Below are 22,570 nucleotides of genomic sequence, written 5' to 3'. Positions count from 1 at the left end.
CGTGTTATGGTGCCATGTTGAGGCCCAAGAGGCGTGATATGCCATGTTATGCCCAAGAGGCGTGATATGCCATGTTATGCTGTGTTATGGTGCCGAGACATGTTGTGGTGGTTTTTGGAGTCTGTCACAATAGATAACTAGAGAATTTTGAAATTCCTATACAGAAATATTTTACTATATCACTAACTTGTAAAGTGTTCCACTTTTACTATATGAGACTTTTTCTCTAGAAAATTTCTCTTTTTTTTCTATATGGATAGTTGTCTAAAGTTCCTTGTGATAGTGCCAATTGTGGTAGTACAGAGGTAGAAGGTAAGCATACTGGAAGTCTATAGTCCGAGAGAGAGAGAGAGAGAGAGTTACTGAGCTTGCAGAGTGCGGGAGTGAGCTTCATTGCAGAAGGGAGCGAAATTAAAAGGGAGGAGCCGGTGTAACTCTGAGAGAGAGAGAGAGAGAGAGAGAGAGTGTGTGTGTGTGTGTGTTGGGGGGCGCGGGTTGTGAGAGAGAGAGAGAGTTACTGAGCTTGCAGAGTGCGGGAGTGAGCTTCATTGCAGAAGGGAGCGAAATTAAAAGGGAGGACCTGGTGTAACTCTGAGAGAGAGAGAGAGAGAGAGAGAGAGAGAGAGAGAGACTGTGTGTGTGTGTGTTGGGGGGCGCGGGTTGTGAGAGAGAGAGGATGGGCAAGCTCACGATCAGGGCAGATTCCTGTTCTGAGAAAGCAGCCATGAGCTACAACATACAACGTATGAAAAATATAGGTCGGCAGCCGCAGGTGCTTCATCCTCTCCCAAGCCGGGCTGCCACGTCCACACTAGCTGCATGGCTTCTTCTTCTTCTACTGCTGAATGCAGCCTCTTCGAGCTGTGCAGCCTCCACTAATGCTGGTGCCAGCGACCGCGAGGGCGCCGCGTCAGGGTGGCGAGCGCGGCCGACGGCGACGTGGGCGGTGTCCGCGGCGGCGACGTCGTCGGGGGAGGGCCAGCTGGCGGCGGCGATGGTGTTCGGGGACTCGCTGCTGGACCCGGGCAACAACAACCGGCTCATCAGCCTGGCCAAGGCGGACCACCTCCCCTACGGCCGCGACTTTACCGACCACCGCCCCACCGGGCGCTTCTGCAATGGCCCCCTCACCTGCGACTACGTCGGTAAAAACCACACCCTCATCGTCCTATCTTACTTTGAACCCCCTCTTCCCCAAAAACCGGTGAAATTTTCTTTCCAATAACAGTACAACTGAAAACAAAATCTCTCTTTCTTCGTTTGCTATTGCCTCCCCCTCCTGGTGAAAAACATTTCCCCCCCCCCCGTCTTCTGGTGTGCAGCTGCCCTTGCCGGCCTGCCTTTCCCGCCCGCTTACCTCAACTCTGGCGATGACATCTTCCAAGGAGCCAACTTCGCCTCCGCTGCTGCTGGCATTCTCAATGATACCGGCGACATCCTGGTACTTAATTAATCCTTCTCTCTTTGCCAGCATTGCCCATACGAGATTGCTTTTTGATCATGGATTGCCTTGCTCGCTTAAGTTGTAATTAATCCTAATCATGTGGCATAATATATTGCAATGATGCCAACCTCGCGAAGCACCGTTAGCAATTTTAGCCGACACCAATAATAATTCAGCATGCCTGACTTCTTTCTCTCCCCTCCCCCTATTAGACCCGTGACTTACACGATTGAGAAATCCTATGTTCTAGACATGTAGACAAGCAATAATCATTCTTCCTCCTCTTCTTCTTCCTTGTTGCAATGACGGCAATCGCTTGGGTAGTCTAACTTTGAGATAGAGTATGTGCCAGGGGAGAATGGAGTGACAAATGCATTAAGTAGGTGGCCGCATGTGGTGATGATGAACAATTGAAGTTTTTCCTTTTTATAGTCTTAGATGAGATTGATTCCCTTCTTGGTTCGGCGATATGAAAGTGATTTTGTCTTATTGCATCATTGCTTTACAGGTTTGTTCTACCATAGGCACAGCTCATTAGAGGCACAAGGCGTATTTGAGGCCTCAAAGTTTAGACATATGGAAACGTTAAGGGAGCTTCACAATCACTGGGTCTTTTAAGCTTGCTGCAATTTTTGTTTTGATAAATAGGTTTTAATAAGTGAGGTTAATTCAATACAAACTAGACATGAATACACTGGAAGTGATAAGGCTCTTCGTCAACATCTTTAGGGAGCATGGATTTTGCAAGTGGATTCTTGTGATAGGGGTTCTAAATTGGATTGTGTGTGGTAGAGATTCAAAATTTATACATAGATTTTGAAACGCATTTTAAAAGGGCCTTAGCATAGAGTTGTGTTCTTTGGTTATCCAATAATCTATATTTTTATACTTCTTCTATACTACATTATAAACCTCACTCCAAACCTACATGGCAAACATAGAGTACATCCCAAACCTGGAAAAACATTAAATAGCAAATCTATATTACATTAGTTATACTTTTATATTTTTACATTATCTTAACTATCTATCTACACTTATATACTTCTATATCTATATCTATACTTCTATCTATCTATTCTATTCTATACTACATTAATTTGGAGAAATACCAAACCTCACTCCAAGCCTACATGGCAATTTGCAAACACAGAGTATATCCTAAACTTAACTTGGAAAAACATGAAATAGCAAATTCTAAAATTCTCTCTCTCTCCAAAGCCCAAAATCCATGTGACCCCGGTCCCACCCTCCGTACAAGCCCATATAGCTAGAATAAAATGCAAGCTTGCTCCCTCTCCCTTCCAATATGTACAGGCGTTTCGACCAGCAAGGGCATCGATTTCTGCTCGCACTTACTCCAGAAAAATCTGACCATCTTCAATTTGAGACTTGAGGTGGAGAATCTCGGGCGTAAATTTTGTGTCCTCTTTAATATAATTTCACCGCGCTTATGGTTTAAAAAAAAAAGAAAGTACAGGCGTTGTCACTTTCACTTTCTCTTTCTGGATAGCGCATAAATGCGGCTCACTTTGTACTTGGATCGACAGTAATGTGGCCTCCTTACCCAGGGCGGAAATACCATGTGAAGCCCGCAATAAGGCTTAGACCAGCTAGTCATGGGGCCGGGCGGGATCACGATCAGCAGGTTTAGCACATTGCTCCTATGCCACATCATGGCCTGGTTGCACACTAGCCGGTGAGAGCGATGTCGATGAGAAGGATGACCTCATTGGATTTATCTTGCACTGCTTGAAGATAGCCACCGACTGCAGGAAGGGAGCTGGTGGGCGGCAGAAGCTGCCTGCTGTTGGGCGCTGTTGCTCTTGATAGGTTGCAGGAATTGAGTGGAGCTGGCCAAAGCTTGGGGTCGGTTGTGTGGTCGAGGCCGCACAAGAAGTCAAAGTGGTCTTGCATGCTCATGTCTTGATAAGCTGGCTGCAGGGCCGCATTCGCATGCAGGTGTCGTGGCCCATGCACCTCCACATCTGATGCACTCCCAATCAACTCATCTAGCACAACGGCCTCCCCACACCGTCCTCCGTGATCGCCGACGTCATCACCACCAACTTCACCATCGCCTTTGAGTGTTGTACCGCCCGTAGCAGCGCGGCCATCCCTGACATGCGCAAGCACGGTATCAACATCCCCGTTTTGATGTTGAACTCCGTCCTCTGGTCGTCGTTCGACAAGTTCGACAGTGTTTTGCATTTAGTGCCATCACATCCGGCAAAAACTTTTCCATATAGTAAAAAAAGAGAGATTTTCTAGATAAAGTCTCAACTAGTAAACGCGGAACACTTTACAAGTTAGTGATCTAGTAAAATATTTCTATATAGAAAAATTTTAAAATTCCTAGTTGATGATCTAGTAAAATATTCCTAGATAAGAAAACTAGTTGAAACCATAGATAGAGTAAAAATTTCCTATACAAGAAAACTAGTCGGAACCGTTAATACAAGCCATTACCACACTAATATATCATGTTAAGCAAACTAATCACGATTTGTTCACAGTGTTGTATTGTTAGCAATAGAATTGTGATTGAATCCACTAAAAAAGTTTTATCTTGAACACTACATTCTCTCTGCTTCACCATGTTCTATAGCACCTAAGGTAGGTCTAGAGTTGTCATCCTCTTCGAATCTACTCCACCATTAAAAAAATTAAGTCTTGTTGGCTCTTCTTAAGCCTCCCTTTCTTTTTTTTGGAATGCAAATCCTTGCTGCTTCACCAACAATGTTGTCCCTAGATGCATTTTGTGCTTACAATCAACAAGGATATCAAAAGAATCAAACGTGTGCATTGCAAAAAAAGCTCAGAGCAACAAGAGAAGACCTACCATTTTTAGCAAACTGTCTTCCCTTTGATCCTAAAAGCACTGCAATCTCCCATAGCTCCACAGCATAGATCTACTCTCTATTGGTTGTATGCTTCAAACCTTGTAGTCCTATCCACAACAAGACAAATAATGAAATGATATTTAAACTATTTGCTCATGGAACCATATTGTTTCATACTTACTAACGGGGATAAATGTAATCCCCATTTAAATCAATGCATACTCTTGTGGGAATATGCAATGCTATCTAGATTCTCAAACAGTAAGATTTACCAAACACATGCTAGTGTTGAGTTTGCCCACAAGATAGGAATCCAATAGATTGAAGTATCATACCAAGTCAAATTGATTTAGCTTACCACTACATGCAAATAAGATATCAAAACCCTCAACTTATATTCTTCATTTTCAATGTTTTAGCAAGTTGTTTAGATAGGTGGATGAAACATATAAATCCATCAAGCTCAAACTTCAATCAAGTTAACCTTTTATTGGGCTTGCTACAACCAAAGTAGCAAGAGGTGCATCTAATGTAAGAGCACTAAAGTAGCAAGAGTTGTATCTTCTATGGATTTCCTTCACAAGGATACATACCTTGTGGTGGTAGTCCAAGGTTTGATATGCTTCCCCTCCTCCAAGCACCTTGTTGGCATTGCCCATGTCTGGAAGAGCTGCTACCATGACCACTCCGACTCCATAGGCACAAGCTGCTAGATAGAACAAGCCTCTCAGCAGTGAGGTTTGAAGTGTGCATAGGCTTCATCTAAAAGATTAGACAAAGATTCACAAGAAAGAAGCCTTGATTTGCTCCAATGCTAGCTAAGCATTGATACTCCTATTAGAAATGATGATGCCGATGAAAAATGTCCTACAAGCAAGCCATATTCCACAAGAAGTTAGATTGGTCTTAGCTATTGAATATCCAAGGTGAACTAAAGTACCAATCCATAGATGGTCTCAAGAGAACTCAAGAAGTCACTCCTTTAAATCCAATATGCCCAATGATTCTTATTAATTCATTGAGCTCCAAGAAGTTGGTACAAACGGGATCATTTTTGAGTTTGCTTCTACTGATTCTGTGCATCATAGAACTCAGCGTGATCTATGTTGAATACATCTCCTACTTCTTCCACATGTCACTGTGAGCCTGCAGCCCTTAACTTACCCATTGCTGCTAGTGATGTTTGCACTGATGATTGTACTCCCAAACATGTCTATCCTCATGCTTTTTCACAGGGCCTATGATAGGGGGTGTTTCAAAGGAGAAAGGCATGGACTTTGTTGTTAATTGCTGTCCTAGACATAGTTTTGATAGTGATTGTGCATCAAAAATTAAGATTTTTGTTGGTGAAAATTGGAACCTAAGCAATGTAGGAATCAATAATTTCAAATGATGTGTTCCTGCTCCCTCAGCCATCATAACCAATGTAGGGAACAATAATTTCAAATGATGTGTTCCTGCTTCCTCAGCCATCATAACCTATTTGACAAGTTAAAATTAGCACCATGTAAAGTTGCAACTTGTGATCCTTCACATGATGGCTGAAAATTTTGGAGTTATATACTGATAGCATTATAAAGAAACCAAATTCATTGTTTATACACTCACACGTACAAAGCTTTTAGTTGGTTACACCTTAACACCACCTAATACTACAGAATCACAGAAAAACCTATCAATATTGTTTTACAAAATCATAAGACAGCCCCTCCCAGCTTGTCGTGCCCATCCTTACTTATCCTCAGCTTGACCACCCCTCTCCTTTCTAGTGTATAACTTTATGTACATGATACATCAGCTCCCTACCCTACTATTCCTTCCTCGAGCTCTGTCTTCGACTTTCCTGCCCACCACTTAATGCCTCTTGACTCACCACTTTAGCCTTTTCTGGCAAAATAAAGTGTGGCTAATTCTATTATTCAAAACCATTAAAGAACTACCAAGGGCTCAACAGCATAGCTGGAGCTGAAAGCTGGTGTCACACATCGTGAATACAAGGCCTCCCAAGGCAATTTGGGGGGATTGGGAAAGAGAAGCCAAGGAGCTAGGAAAACCCGGTATGAAGGAACAATTGCCCAAGCTCTGTTGATGTCAAGCGTCTCCTTGAAGTTGCTCCCAATGCATAAAGAGAGTGGATAATGGAATTGTCATGCATTGAATGGCTCTCCTTGCTAAAGATTGGTTGCAAAGGACCCTCCAGATGTGCCATTGTTACATACTTGGACATCATGGATGGGTATCGTGATAACCAAAAAGTGTCGATGTATCCTTGAAAAGGAATTCAAACATGACATACCTCTGCATATCAGTGCATCCTCGTCCATATCAGCGCAACGATTCCGGTAGTACTAAAACTGAGTTCTTATCCACCAAACTAATGAGAGGGATCAACCCGAGCAATCTCTCAATCTCTACTTGAGGTTCCTTGAACTAGGATACACTGATCCAGCCCAAATCTAGCAAGTACAGATAGCTCTTCTTTTTGCAACTATCCACAAGGATATAATCCCTCTTCATTGCCTCTTCAAGTTCCTCTAATGGTTCCCTAGTCTTGGGCCACAAGCCGTGAGATTTGAGAGCTTCAGTTGCTCCAACAAGTTACCTATCAGTTTGAGATGCTAGGTAAACTGCTTGCAGTTCTTCTTGTGTATGTGAGCATTGCTTGCTGCATTTACAATCAGAGCTACCAGTTTGATGGAATCTAGGCCAGTGAGTTGGGCAGCTGTGGCAACTTCCCCTAGAGAGTTCCAACTCTGATGCAAGGTATCTCCCTTTGAAAGTTTGTGCTTTGCCAAGTGCAATCTGAATGATGAGCCTTTGGTGCTCTCATTAATCAGGAATCATATAGTATGGAAGTGCTTTTGTTAACTGGTCACAATCAAGATGACGATGATGATAATGATGATGTTATGAAATGCCCAAATGCATTAAAATAAAGGGGGGAGGAACACACATAGAAAATTTTACCAATAGCCTTACTGCCGGATCAAATTGGACTGCTTCAGCAAATTCGATTCCTATTTCCACAACAATACCTCCAGCGGAGACCTGCAAGATCGAGAATGGAGATTAGGGAGGCAAAGAATACAAAGAGGGGCATACCTCCAAGGAGCTTGCAAGATTCAAAATGGAGAGAACGGAGGCCGACTGCAAAAACAAGTTATCAGGCTTGCGACAGTCAAGCTCATGTTAGGGTTTCACCGTATGATCCATGCACAAATCGTACCGTGTGTATGTAGGAGTTATAGCAGATTGAGCATGTAAAACGTATCAAGGAACTACGGCCGGATGGGGATGTGAGTCTATTGTCTCTGCTTTTCACGCTTTCCTCACTTGGAGCATTTTGATTAGTATCCATGTTGCAAATGAATGGTACAGAATGGGGCTGATGCTAGGGTCTCATCACCCCTTTACTTGATCCAAATATGAGGGTTTTGTCAATTTGTATGGCATAGAATATGTCATTAGGCCAAGTTGCTATTCTCTCATGAATCAGCTAGAGCTTGTAGCGAATAGATATTTTTTATTGTGCCTTCGAGATGTGCTGCATAGGGTTTGAACTCACACACCCCCATAACTCAACTCGCACCCAAACCAATACGTCACAATCCCATTGGCATGAATCAACTAGAGCTTGGTCCTGGAGGCTTTAAAAAGGTCCTTAAGTCCTTTGTGGTTCTAGCCATTGCCTATGTTGAAAATTCTATATTAGTTAGAGCTAATTGGTCATGGAGGCATAAAAATGTCCTTTTAGTCGTTCTTGGTTCTAGCCATTGTCTCTATTAAAATTCCATAGCTCTTCCCACACTTGAACACTCTTTTTATATAACTAGGCAATTGTAAAGATGACATGACAAGACACATTTCCACAATCAACACTAAACCAAATAGAGTTGGGAGCTATCTAGGTTAAGGTGAAGTTGGGGGTGTGACTAAGGTTGATATAAGATTTATGTTTAAACCAAGCTTTCCATATTGTCTTGGCCAATGGGGATGTTTTATTCATTATTGATGGAATTTTACTGAAGATCTTATTGGCTAATTTTATTAGATTTGGAAGACACACTCCTCCTTGTTCTTTGGGCAAGATATATGTACTCTATAGAGTCATGACATACTTGATCAAAGGCTCCCAAACCCCATGTCATCTAGGTATTGAAATATAAAATTCAATTGCAATCGATTATACTCTTCGTTAAAGTCTATTTTGAAGAAAACCAAAACCTTGTTTAGTTTCCTCAAGATAATCCATTCCTTTCCATAAGGCTATGATGGATTCTCGAATGTATTCAGCCTTAACAAAGCCTTTTTTTATCTCGTCTAATCCATTTATCTAGGTGGCTTGAGATTTTTTTAGCAAGGGTCTTGGTGAGAATTTTGTACGCCGAGGTTAAGTAGGTGATAGGACTCTATTGGTCAATTGGAATTTATCATCTCTTTTATAGATTAAATTGATGACCTTGGCATTTAAATAGTGAGGCAAGGCCCCCAAAGTGAAAAGACTCCTTCTAGACAACTAATAAGGGGTCTAAAAGGAAATCTTGGAATACTTGATAAAATTCATTGGGGAGGCCATCAAGCCCAAGTGTTTTACCCTTTTTAAGCTCCTTGATGGTGCCACAATGTTCTTGTTTAGAGAAATCTTGATCCAATATATTGTAAATGGAATGTGGAACTACTTTAGTTTTAGCTAGCACTATCTAAGCTCGAGCCCTAGTCGTGTCATTGGAAAAGAATCAGGTATACCGAAGATGTTAGAGTACTAGTTATGGACTAATGTCAAATTCTCTTTCTCACTAGTAGCCTTCTCCCCATTATCATTAAAGGGGAGGATTTGCCCATCCTTTTTCTTTTTGATAAGATAAAATGGTTCCTTAGAGGGAGAGATCTTGCATGTCTCTAACTACTCATTTTTCTTGACTTGAACATGTATCGATATAAGAGTTATTCCTAGTTGTCATTGAATTCTTAGTCAATTCGGGCTTTCAAGTCCTTAGCTTTTGCATATTTTTCTACCCTAGTGTTCCGTTTCTCTGAAACCAATCATTTTCTAACACTCCAAAGAAGGTCTTGCATTTGTTTTGGGCATGCTGCTAAAAGCAGCACCTAGGGGAAGTAGAGAGGAGAAGGTCTCTTGATTCAAACAAGAAGCAAAAATAAATATTTGGCAAATAATGTGCTATGAAAACTTTAACTCCTATAGATTCCCAATTAAACTTCATCAAGCTATGCATCACTTGGCATAACAAGCATTAAGATTGGTCTTGGCTAGCTTCTACAAGATTAGACAAGACCTATGCCATTCAAGGAGGGTGGTGGGTTGTACCATAGCTGGGACTCAAAGTTTTTGCAAAGTACTTAGACCACCTATCCAATAGAGATGGTTGGTCACCTATTGATGCGCCAGAATACTAACTTCTAGTTTATCAAATCTTTGAACCAGTGCAATCTACTTTTTTGATTAAGGTGTCCCTACTACTACTAGCCAAAACCATTTCAGAGAAGAAACTCCACTATGTGGTGAGAAAAATAAAAAAAGATAAATGCTTGATTTGAATGGTATCTCTCACTTGAGGTGTATGAGACCATCTAGGATGTAAATTGGCAAAGACTTTTGTGCAGTTGCTAACGCTTATGTAAGAAGAGGTGAGAAGTCTAGCATTGCTATATTAAAAGAAGAATTAAGCTACTCCCCAAGTCTTGGATTCAAGATAAACCAAACATATGAAGGCTATCCCTCATGCACATCTAGTCTATGCATAGGATTGGGACAACCATGAATCTAACATTTTGTTGAAGTCTTTTAATCATTTTAACATATGTTTACTCATAACATTAATTGAGCATCAAGAGGAGGTGTTAAAAGTTTGTATATTGCTTTATAAATTTTTATTAGGGTATCTCTTCTTGTAGGGTTTCTCTCCGGACTTGTCCTCTGAAGACTCATCCTAGTTGTAGCCTATATATAAGGGCAACCCTTTTTGGCACCCCATATATTATGTGCACTTGATATTCACTCACTCTTGGTTGGTGCTTCACTCTTGGCTCTAGCTCGTTGCAAGTGATCTTGGTAGCTATTCTTATGTGATCTCCATTATTATTTAGTTAGTTTTTATTTTTCCTCGTTAAGCTTGTTTATGCTTTGCATTGCCTTCTTATTAAGTGCATAGCCTTATGATGGTGTTATAAGGGCATGCTTTCTCTTGCTTCAAGGGAGAAGCTTGCTAGCCAAGGCAAATAGTAGACTAGTCCCCTCTAAACCTATCTAATCATGAACGAAGCCCTTGCCAAAAAATGTGTATTTCACCATTTGTGAAAGATCCTCCTTAAAGGTTATCCCACCCATGGAAAACATGAATATCAATAGCCATATCTTGAAATATTAAACATTGGATAGATGTTTAGACAAGGACCGATTTTTCACATCGATTGTCTATTTGGCTCAATGCTTTGGCCCCCTTTAAGGAGGATACATTTTTGTTGACAAAAACCCTAAACTATCATATCATATCTCTTAAAAGGGAATCATATGTTAGAAGAGCTCATGGCAACTCAAGGAACTAATAGGGTGCCTTTGGATCTAATTAAATGCCAATACTCCTTGATGTCATAGGAAATGGATTGATTAACCCAAATCATGTCAATGTCTAAGGACATATTGCCCACTTCACCTACGATCAAGTTTGATTCAGGCTAAGTCATTTGGGATATCAGGGTATCCCTCTAGAAAATGTGAGAAAAATCAAAGCCCCAAGGCAGATAGGCTAGTTTCTCAAGGTATATGTGTTCTGAGGTAAGCATAAGAACTTATGGATGTGAGTGATCAATGTAAAAGTCTACTTTTTGCAACATGGAATTTCACACGTTTTAGTGCATTTAACATTTTTCTTTGAAGGCTAGTTGTGTTGAAGTTTCCCATAGAGATAAACTTAGTAAGTCTATACATATTTTATAATATTGTATATTGTGCAAAAGAGATTTCGAATTGGTTTCTATTGTATATAGGTATCGAGCTTGGCCAAATGATGGTAAATGTTAAATCATTGATCAATAGAATTTACGAAGAATTTTTTTGCAAAAGATTGTAGGTGTTAGCTAGCTATGGAGGTTGAAAGACCAAGATGGGAAAATGAAGCTTTTCTTATGCACTTAGGTTGAGCTGAGGTTTGGGGGACTTGAAGGGATTAGAGGTGGCTCTGATAGCATGTTGAAATATTAGAGTAAGAGCAAGAGAGTGTACACAAGAGGGAGAGAGAAAGAGCTCAAGTACAAGAAGAAGATCTTACTTAATGAGTCGTTCACAAGTACAACTGGTATACTCTACTCTACACTGAGAGTGACCTCTAGGTTGTTTAAATAGCCTCTAGATGGCTAGGGTTAGGGTTTCCCTTTGCCCTCCAGTTCATTCACACCTAGCTACCCTTGTCCACCCTTGCATACATAGGGTTCATATGCCTATGTCTCAACATTTAGTTCCAAAACTCCTTGGACATTATATATAAAGATACACATCATAGACATTGTCTATCATAGACATAACAAGCTATTATGTACCTGGCCAAACATGAGTGACTTGAGGTAATGCCCTTGGCCACAAACACAAGTGATTGAGGAAAAACATATCACTAGAAACTAGCAAGGAGAAATTTTCTCTACTCTATTCTAAAGCTACCATAATAAGGATGGTGATAGAGGCTATGCTTCTCAATTTAAAGAAAACTATAATTATTTATTGGTATATCAAATCCAAATAACATAAGAAAATATCTTGAAATTTTCTAAAAATCTTATCTAAGATTCTCAAAATATGGCAGGTTTTGAGACTTCACAGGGGTTGAAAAATACAAGATGAAACTTATTTTGAGCTTTTATAAGAGCAGATGGAAATTTGATTGCTGGGTAAAGAATTATGACAAAGTTAGTTAGACATCTCGATGGTCCTTAAACATATGGCATAGACTATGAAGAGACATTTAGCCCAATTGCTAGGATGGCAACTACCGAATGCATGACTACTTTAGCAGCTCAACTAAATATTGGAATTCGTAGTAGATAGACATGCATAATGCCTTCTTGCATGGCGATTTTCATAAAGAAGTACATATGGAGAAGCCAACAAGTTATGGGGTTTTGGAGCATCCCATGTATGTGTGTTAGTTAAAGAAAGCTCTCTATAGGTTGAATCAAGCACTTAGAGAATGTCTGACATGATTAAAGAGTATATTATCAACGTTTTTTTGTGTGTTTTTTATATTAATCACTTGCTTTATGTGAGAAAGGGAGATGCAAGCTTGGTTGTTATAGTCATCTAATCCAAATAGTTTGTATGATGCCAATAGATAGGGACATTTTAAGCTTTAGAGCCATTCAATTGAATTGGAATTTGTGCAATATCTATGGGAAATGAAATTAATCTAAATGCTCATAAAGGAGGCATGAAGTGTATCTTAGCTTACATGTACATTTTGGACATATACATGCATATCCATTATGAGCATATATCCATGATGTCTTTTTGAAATTGTTCTACATGGATAGCATGCCTATGTTAGATGTTATACACAAATTTGTTCTCATTTGCTTGATGAGAAGGCCATCATCTTCGGGATTAGCCGCTCAATTAGCATCGTGCCTTGGGACACACGGGTGCCATGGGGGTCTTTGTGGTGGCAGTGTATTACCGAATGAGTTGGCTAGCCTTGCGATGGCAACTCGCAGGACGTGGCAGTTACCAATGTGCTCCTCGATGCTCACTTCCTCGTTGGCGAGGATCGTATTGGCAGTGCTAAGCTTCTTTATGACTTGGCCCTTGGCGGCCCGGTCGATGATGCCACTCGCAAAGCACGACCAATGCGCTTAATCTGATCGTATTGGCTCTCTCTCTCTCTCAATATGAATGTTGGCCCTTGAGAATAGATCTTTGCAAGTACACAATTCACACTCTTAACAACAAATGTTGGACCATAATAAGTTGGCTACACCTGTATTGATCAACATCATCCTCCATGTTGACTTGTATTGATTAGACGACAATATCATTAAAAAACGTTTGATAACTCTTGTATTGATTAGATAACAATATCATGACAATTAGTCATATTGAATGGGAATAACTTATTGCATGTGCTAGTAATGCATGCAAGGCAAGTGTTTGCTAGACGAGAATGTTCAGAAACCTCATGGGTCTACAATGGATGTGTAGGGAAAGAAGGTTGTGCCAACATTTGGACAATTTCATAACAAATTTGATCACCCTTGTCTCAATTGACTTTATAGGGAGGGTTTGATTACCCTTCTATTAGTTAGACAACATTGCCATGAAAAGTTTCATCTTGGGTGTTGAGTAACGTATTATTTTTGGTAACCTTTCTTTAGTTGGTTTAACATTGTCATAATAGTTTGATCATCTTTAGTTGCCGATTAACAACATTGCCATAGGTAAGTTGGTCTGTCACTGCGGTATCGATGATCCTTGCCCACGTTGGCATGATAAGTGGGTGATCTCAATAATAATTAACTGCATTGCAATCCGTTGATACCCTTGTTTTGATTGATAATTTGATAACCTGAGGTTGACAAGCAAGAGCCTTTTGATGATGATGAGTCGATGAACTTGCATTGATATTATGACGTCATAGTATTGGACTGATAATTTGATCACTTGGTGTATGATCACAGCTTGTGTTCAGATATAGGTGAGAGCCTTACATGATGATGTATTGATCTCCTTGTATTGACAATTAACAGCATTGTGATGGTACGTATTCATGTTAAGGTAAGAGTATCATAATGATAAATTGATCAGTACAGGCAATTAACAGCACTGCAATGCAAATCTGATCATCTTGATAGGTAACAGCACTATAATGATAAATTGATCACCTCGTATTGACAATCAACAGCATCATCATAATGCTAATCTGTATAGGTAAGAGCATTACAACGATAGGTGGGTCACCTTATATGGACAATTGACAGCATTGCAATGCTAATCTGATCACCTTGTATACGATCACTTTGTTATTTGGGCAGGGGACGCATTTGAGCTTCGGGGAGCAGGTGGCGTTGTTTGGGGAGCTGAAGCAGCGATGGATCGCGGCGATGGGTGAGGAGGAGGCCATGCGCAGGCTCTCGAAGTCTCTCTTCGCCACCTTCATTGGCAACAACGACTACCTCCTCAACTACTATGGCTACACCTTCTGGAACCCCCGCTCTGCCAAGCGCCTCTACACCCCCGACGCCTTCACCCAGCTCCTCCTCTCTCTCTATCAACACCGTCTGCAGGTATAATCGATTCTCCTCTTCAATCCCGATTGCTTAACTATCAGGATTTGATCCTATATCTGTAGATTGGCATGTCAGAAATGCTCCCTTTTCTTCCTCATTTGTAATAGTATTTGATCATTTACAACCGGCACACAAGAATCTTTAGACAAATTCCCACATTTTGAATTGGACCAACATCATCAACTTCCGCGAGGCAGGGATCACATACCTATACGCTAGGGGTGGTTGGCAGCCCCTTGCCCCTAACTGCACCTAGCTAGGTATGAAGTGCCTCCCGAGCAGAAGCTCATGATGTTGATGAACACTGCTGGGATAACCCAGGGCCAGTGGCCCCTTACCCCCAGTTACACTTGGCTAGGTATGCACCCTCGTAGAAGCTCATGAGGTTGAACACTACCGGATATAAAACAAGGGAAACAAGCTCTCTTTCCCACATCGGAAAATGTCAAAATTAGTTGTTTCTTATTAGCATCCATTAAGTATTTCAAATTAGTAGCATATGTACTCAAGTCTTCCTAAGCTGTATTATAGCATTTGAATATTGTATCCCATGTGACTATTGATCATTGAAAGCTTGTTTGTCCTTATCATACCATAAGTCTTTCTAATTAGTAGCCTCTATACTCAAGTCTTTCTAATATGTATTATAGCATTTGAACATTGTCACAATGAACTTTTAATCATTTCCTACATAGAAAAAAAAAGGGAATTCCTTATCAATTCCCTAGTAAAAAATATACATAAGTAGGGAAAGTAAATCATAGGAAAAATGGAATATTTCTTGGTTTGAGAAACTAGGGAATCACATTTGAAATTTTCGACATAGGAAAATTTTCTTACATAGAAAAAAATGTGATTTTCCTACATAGGAAAATTTCCTTGCGTAGGGAAAAATAAAATTTCCTACCCTCCTTTCTCTAACTAGGAAATGTTCCATTTTCCCTATAATTTACTTTTCTTACTTATGTGTGTTTAACTAGGGAATTAATAGGGAATCCTCTTTTTTTTCTTTCTTATGTAAAAAAAATTCCATGTGTGGGGATTTTCCAACATTAGAAAATTTTACTCTCCCTACAGGGGAAAATTTTCTTGCATATGATAGTTTTCCTATCTAGGAAATTTCTTATATAATTCTATTTTTTCTCTAACTTAGAGATATTATATTTTTCCTAGTTTTGCACATGCATAACTTTGTCTATTTTTAAGTAAAAATTTATATTAAAAATTTTCAACTAGAAATTTGCATAGAGATTATTTACTTAATTTCAAATAAGATCTAGTACGCATCTAATTAATTAATATAAACTCAACAAATAAAAACATCAATACATAGTGTCAATGAAAGAAAAAAAAATATTTTTAAAGTAATAATGAGTTTACAAATGAGCAGTGTATAATAACACTATGCTACAATCTTCACATCATCCAGACTAATGATATTGTTGCTTGTGGCTATTACAATCTTGCTATTCTCTAAAAGCCAATGAATAATCTCATGAATCATATTATCACTTGTTGGTTTTTTTGAATCCTTACAAAAGACCCGAAAGCTAACATCGGTCTTTTTAAGATTTATATATGTACTTTTCAATAAAAAGTACATATCATGAATCGTATGTACATCGAGGTACTTCAAAAGTATCGTCTCCATATTTTTTTTCGTCATATCAACTTGCATTATAAAATAAATCATAAAATATTTCATTAATATAATTTATTTAAAAATAAGTACATTATGATATTTAAAATATATATATTTATATTATTATGATTTTAAACGAATACCATGTACAAATAAAAAATAACTCTCAAGAAAGTTATCCTTTGAATATCACTGAAAATATCAATTTCAATGCTTGGAGTTGAAATATTTTTACATTCTTAATCCAAATAAAATATCTAAATTAGATTATTTTTCCAATGTAAAACTTATAAAAATACAAAATTCATGTATAATACCTTTAGTTTTTTTTCTTTGATGTTGTTGTCTCCTTTTTTGCTTGTTTGTTGCAAATGATTCATCATTTTTTATTTGGCTTTAAAAAACATATAGATAATTAAATAATAAATCACATTTAGAATTTCATAACGTTATGTAAATATAGCCATTACATAAATATGAATATTTACCTTTCGCTTTCTCAAAAATTTTCACATTACTTCATCATTTTTCTCATCTACATAAACTTATATATTTAAAAATAAACTTAGAAATAAAATTTAAAAATATATAATTACAATATTTTTAAAAAACATATATCTTATCTTTGTTTGAGTTATTGATGTTCTGTTGTATAGTTTTTTTAAAATATACTCATTTTGTTAAGCAATGTAACAACTTTGAAAAGCTTCACAACTTTTCACATCAAGATCCTCATCTTCATTTTCAACATCCTTTAGTAATAACACATTTTAACAAAGTAAATAATAAAATAAAATGTTTAAAATACAAATATGTAGTCAAAATAAATTTTAACATAGATATCAAAACCTGATTTGTTGTATAATCTTGAAATTCTTGAAAGCTTTTTTCTCATTTGACAAACATATTCATCTACCAAGACAAATAAATCTTTATATATAAACATATATAAAATATAAATTATCTAATAAAAATATAAAAAAATTGAATAAAATCATTACCTATAATGATAAACCTCTCTTCTTATCTTCATATAAACCTTCCAAGATGTTTTCTTTTCCAAGAGGGTAAGCTAATACCACACATATATATTAAATACATGAAATACCATAAAAGCTTAAAAATTATGCATTAAAAAATAAACACACAATTTTATAGACATTTTTCAAGGCTTGATCAATTGGAATATCATCCATAGTCGGGACGTATACATCTTGCTTCTGAGAGTTAGCAACAAGAGTATGTCTTCACACTACTATCAAAAGGTATATATATGGGTATCAAAGAAGTGAAACTAAGAAGATAATCATAAAATCAAATATATAAATGATATTATCTTACTGGTTATGCTATTTTATTTGAAATCACATCTTTCGATATAGGTTCAACGTTATCCAAACTTTCCACTCCTGCAAGAAAGACTGTGGACTCTTTCTATATGCCAGTAAATTAATGGATTCACCAACTAAAATTATTTGTCTCAAATATTAGGAAAGTTAATGAAAAAATTAACTGACTTACCTTATTTAGAAGGCCATTTCTCCTCAAATACTTCCACTCATCTTGCCTCGTACTTTTCTACCAGTCATAAATATCACGCTCTCTCCAGAAGTACTCACATCCATGAAACTTCAATGGTAAAATTTCATAGTGATTTTGAGAGATTATTAATTCAATACGTTTTTTTTCAATCTTTTTGTAGAGTAGATCATTTGACTTAGAGGAGTCAAACCATCTTCGTACCCATCGATAATTTTCAAGCATGACTGCATGTTGGCTTTTAAAGCATTCAGGCAAGAGTTTTTTTCCATAAAATCTACCCTTTTCTCTCCTTTCCAAGGTGTGGGCGGTCGAAAGATTTCATCATATGACGGTAGGCGCATTATACCTGATGAAACTTAAGATATCAAATATCCCTAATTAGATAGCTGTTATAATATTTGATTATTATTTTACAAAAATAAGGTATCTATTTTTGGACTTGATGAAACATCAAGACCAGTGACATCCTTATCTTCCTTTCGTGCATTCTCTCTTGTAAAGTCTTTAGTAATATTTTCTTCTATATTTGCATACAATTAATCAAAGTTTATGTTGATATTAAGATTTTAAAATTTTAACAAAGTAAAGAAACAAATAAAAAACAATGTATTAAGATTGAACCACATATTATTGTACCTTTCACCTCATTCATCATAGAATCCATAAGCCTAAGGAACGTGGGATCTTCACTCATCATCTTCTTTAGAAGAGCCATCATCTCTATGTTGGAAGCTCACATTTAAAACCTACACAAATGTAGTGACTATGAGAAAATGGATATTAATTCTATTGAAAAAAATTAGATAACATTAAAAAAAAACGTTAATAAACATACCATCATAAGATTGTTGAGTCATGTGTAACTGAACACCACATAATAGGTATGATTTTTTTTCTTTTATTGATTATCATTGTTTTTGTTTTGATTGCATGCCATTGCTTTTTTATGGATACGCACAACCACCAATCTTTCCATTCTGGATCCTCTTCTCTCACCTTTCAAATATTTTCTTGCAAGTGGACCTTAGTCAACCATCCTACTTTAACTTGCTTTATTTCATAATTAACTGACCTTATGATGGTATATTTTAAGTCATTTGGTCCACACAGTGCTGATAAATCACATTTCATATAAATGATTTCATTCTCCTCTAGCCAAGGAGGGATACAACCAATGCAACCTATCTTTGTTAAGCGTGATCTTAGTCTCAAATCCTTTGTCTCATATGAAATAATAGAATTTTCACATTGAAGTGGGATAAATTTATGTAACAATGATTGTATTGGTCTAATATAATCCCATGAAAATGGTACAAAAGTACTTTGCAAGCGAGTCATGCTTGTAGTGGTATCCACAACCAAACTTTCATGGCCCCTTTCAATCACCTGAGAAAGGCAAAGCGCTCTGTAGAGAGGCTTTTCGTGAGCAGATCTTCAGGATTTTGGTCAGTGAGATCTTGACAAGATCAACAGACTCATCCTCGAGGACCCCACATATGAAGTGATACCTCACCTCAATGTGTTTGGTCTTTGCATGGAAGACTGGATTCTTGGCTAACTGAATAGCACTCATAGAATCCGAATGCAGTGTAGGAATAGCATCAATACCAAGGTTAGAAACTAAACGACCCAACCAAATGGCCTCCTTGCAAGCCTCAGTGGCTGCAACATACTCGGCCTCTGTAGTAGAAAGAGCCGTGCATTTCTACACCCCTGGATATCCAAGAAACAACACCTCCAACATAGGTGACCGGAAGTGGACTTCCTACTATCTGCATGTCCTGCATAATCAGAGTTAGTGTACCCCATGACTCCTGTATCCTGGCTGCCATAGCATATGCACATATCTGCAGTGCCCTTCAGGTACCTCATGATATCCTTCACGGCATCCCAATGCTTCTTGCCAGGTGTAGCCATATAGCGTACCACAACACCAACTGCAAAGATAATATCTGGACGAGTGGCTATCATGGCATACATAAGACTATCCACTGCGGATGCATAGGGAATCTTGGCCATCTCGGCCTTTTGCTCTTCTATTTGCGGACAATCAGTCTGTGATATCTTCACATAAGAAGGCAATGGATAGCCAATAGGCTTTACGTCTTGCATGCAGAAGCACTCAAGGACTTTATGAATGTACTCTCTCTGTGACAAGTAGAGGAGTCCTTGATGCCTGTCGCGTGTAATGCGTATACCAAGTATGTGAGCGGCCTGTCTTAGATCTTTCATCTCAAAGCTTTTCTTGAGCTGAGCCTTAAGAGCATCTAGCTCATCATGAGCTTTCTCTGCTATCAGCATATCATCCACATAGAGTACCAAAATCAATAAAGAACCATCATGGGCTTTCTTCGTATAAAGATACGGATCCATAGCACTCTACCTGTAGCCCTGTGACTGCATAAAGGTATAAAACTTATGATACTACTCTCTAGGTACCTGTTTCGAGCCATAAAGACTTTTCTTCAATGGCACACTAGGTGCTCCTTGCCAGGTTCTGCAAAGCCCTTAGGTTGCTCCATATAAATCTCATCATGCAAGTCCCCATGTAAGAAAGTCGTCTTAACATCCATCTGGTATAAATCCAAGTTAAGCTGAGCAACCAAAGCCAAGACTAAGCGCAGGGTGGTTATCTTACAACAAGAGAAAAGACCTCATCAAAGTCCATACCATGCTCCTGCTTAAAACCCTTTGTTACCAATCTAGCCTTGTATGCCGCTTGGGGTATCCAGGGGTACTTTTTAGCTTGTACACTTGCTTGCATGGCAAAGCCTTTTTGCCCGTAGGCAAGGAAACAAAATCCCAAGTGTCATTTTTATGCAGGGAGTCTATCTTAGACTGCATAGCTCTCTCCCAAGAGTGACTGTCACCCCTGCGCATAGCCTCATCATAGGTAAAAGGCTCTTCTGTATCTGTAACCAAGACATAATGCATTGAGGGCTGAAATCTATCAGGTGGACGTCTGTCTCTAGTAGACTGTCTCACGGTAGGCTCTGCTGCTTGCTTAGCTGCCTGTGCAACACCCTGACCATGAGCATCTGCTGCACTTGTAGCCTGTCCAACTGGCTGTGTGGGAGCTATCGGCTCCTCTTGAAATATAACCCTGCGGATCTCAACAACTCTCTCAGGCTTCCTATGCATTTTGTCTTTATGGAAGACTACATTATGACTGCGGATGACTTTCCGTGCTTGCGGATCCCAGAGACGATAACCCATCTCGCCTGCATCCCCATAACCAAGGAAAATGCATTTGACACTCTTGGGATCCAGCTTACTTCTCTTGTCCCTGGGCACATGGCAAAATGCCTCACATCCAAAGACACGAAGATGCACATAAGAGGGAGGTTTTCTAGTCCATACCTCCTCTGCAACCTGAAAATCTAAACCACTAGAGGGTGATTTGTTTATGACATGCACAGCTGTACTAACTGTCGTAGCCTAAAAGCTCTGTGGTAGGTATGCATGGCTAAGCATACTGCGTACACGCTTCTGGATGGTTCTATTCATCCGCTTAGCCAAACTATTCTGGGGGGGTGTAGGGGGCGGTCAACTGACGCTTAATACCCCTCTCATCACATAACTGCTCAAAAGCACGTGAGACATACTCATCCCCATTATTTGTCCTTAGGCATTTTAGCCTATACCCAGACTGGTTCTCAACCAATGTAAGCCATCTCTGAAACACAGCCAAGACATCGGATTTCAGCTTAATGGGATAAGCCCAAACTTTCTGTGAAAAAACATCTATGAACGTAACAAAATACTTTGCATTACCTATAGACTGATAAGGCATGGGTCCACAGACATCCGAATGTACCAATGCTAAGGGCTCACTCATGCATGGACTACTAGATTTCTAATGCGTAGGCCTAGTCTGCCTACCATAAAGTCAATGCTCACATGAATCAAAACATGCATAATCAAGGGGCGGTAAGTACTGCAAACTAGAAAGCATTTTCATTCCCTTCAAAGACATATAGCCCAAACGGGCATGCCAAAGAGATACATGTGGGATAGAACCCACATGTATCTCTTTGGCATGCCCCTCTTATCACATAACTACTCAAAAGCACGTGAGACATACTCATCCCCATTATTTGTCCTTAGGCATTTTAGCCTATACCCAGACTGGTTCTCAACCAATGTAAGCCATCTCTGAAACACAGCCAAGACATCGGATTTCAGCTTAATGGGATAAGCCCAAACTTTCTGTGAAAAAACATCTATGAACGTAACAAAATACTTTGCATTACCTATAGACTGACAAGGCATGGGTCCACAGACATCCGAATGTACCAATGCTAAGGGCTCACTCATGCATGGACTACTAGATTTCTGATGCGTAGGCCTAGTCTGCCTACCATAAAGTCAATGCTCACATGAATCAAAACATGCATAATCAAGGGGCGGTAAGTACTGCAAACTAGAAAGCATTTTCATTCCCTTCAAAGACATATGGCCCAAACGGGCATGCCAAAGAGATACATGTGGGATAGAACCCATAGACAAAACATGATCAAGGGAAGAAGCTGATACAATTAATGGATAGAGACTGCCAGCCTTGATACCTCTCGCAATCACAAGTCTGCCACGATTGATCTTCCATGCAGAGTCTCCAAAACATACATGATATCCTGCATCATCAAGCTGTTTAGCTGAAATGAGATTGTGTGTCAAAGCAGGTACATGACGTACATCCTACATAAAAAAACTGCTGCCAGAAGGAAACTGCAGCCTAACATCACCAATGTCCACAATATCAAGAGAGCTGTTATCACCCAAGTGCACAGAACCCAAAACAGTACGGTATGA

At 39.0% G+C, this 22,570-nt stretch overlaps 1 protein-coding gene across 1 annotated transcript in view; it reads left to right on the top strand.

Moving 5' to 3' along the window:
• Nucleotides 1–312: 312 nt before the first annotated feature.
• LOC148032840 (GDSL esterase/lipase At4g18970-like) overlaps nucleotides 313–22,570 on the top strand; it is a 39,036-nt gene continuing 16,778 nt past the window's right edge. Inside the window, exons 1-3 of the mRNA XM_087683510.1 lie at nucleotides 313–1,145; nucleotides 1,323–1,441; nucleotides 14,320–14,571. Coding sequence (XP_087539636.1) covers nucleotides 677–1,145; nucleotides 1,323–1,441; nucleotides 14,320–14,571 — 840 coding nt within the window. The 5' untranslated portion in view covers nucleotides 313–676. The remainder of the gene's footprint in view (nucleotides 1,146–1,322; nucleotides 1,442–14,319; nucleotides 14,572–22,570) is intronic.

Source organism: Lygodium microphyllum, chromosome 8 (genome assembly GCF_053477565.2).
Source record: "Lygodium microphyllum isolate KBCC chromosome 8, Lygodium_microphyllum_v1.1.10, whole genome shotgun sequence".
NCBI lineage: Eukaryota > Viridiplantae > Streptophyta > Polypodiopsida > Schizaeales > Lygodiaceae > Lygodium > Lygodium microphyllum.
This window is presented reverse-complemented; position numbering and strand designations above follow the sequence as displayed.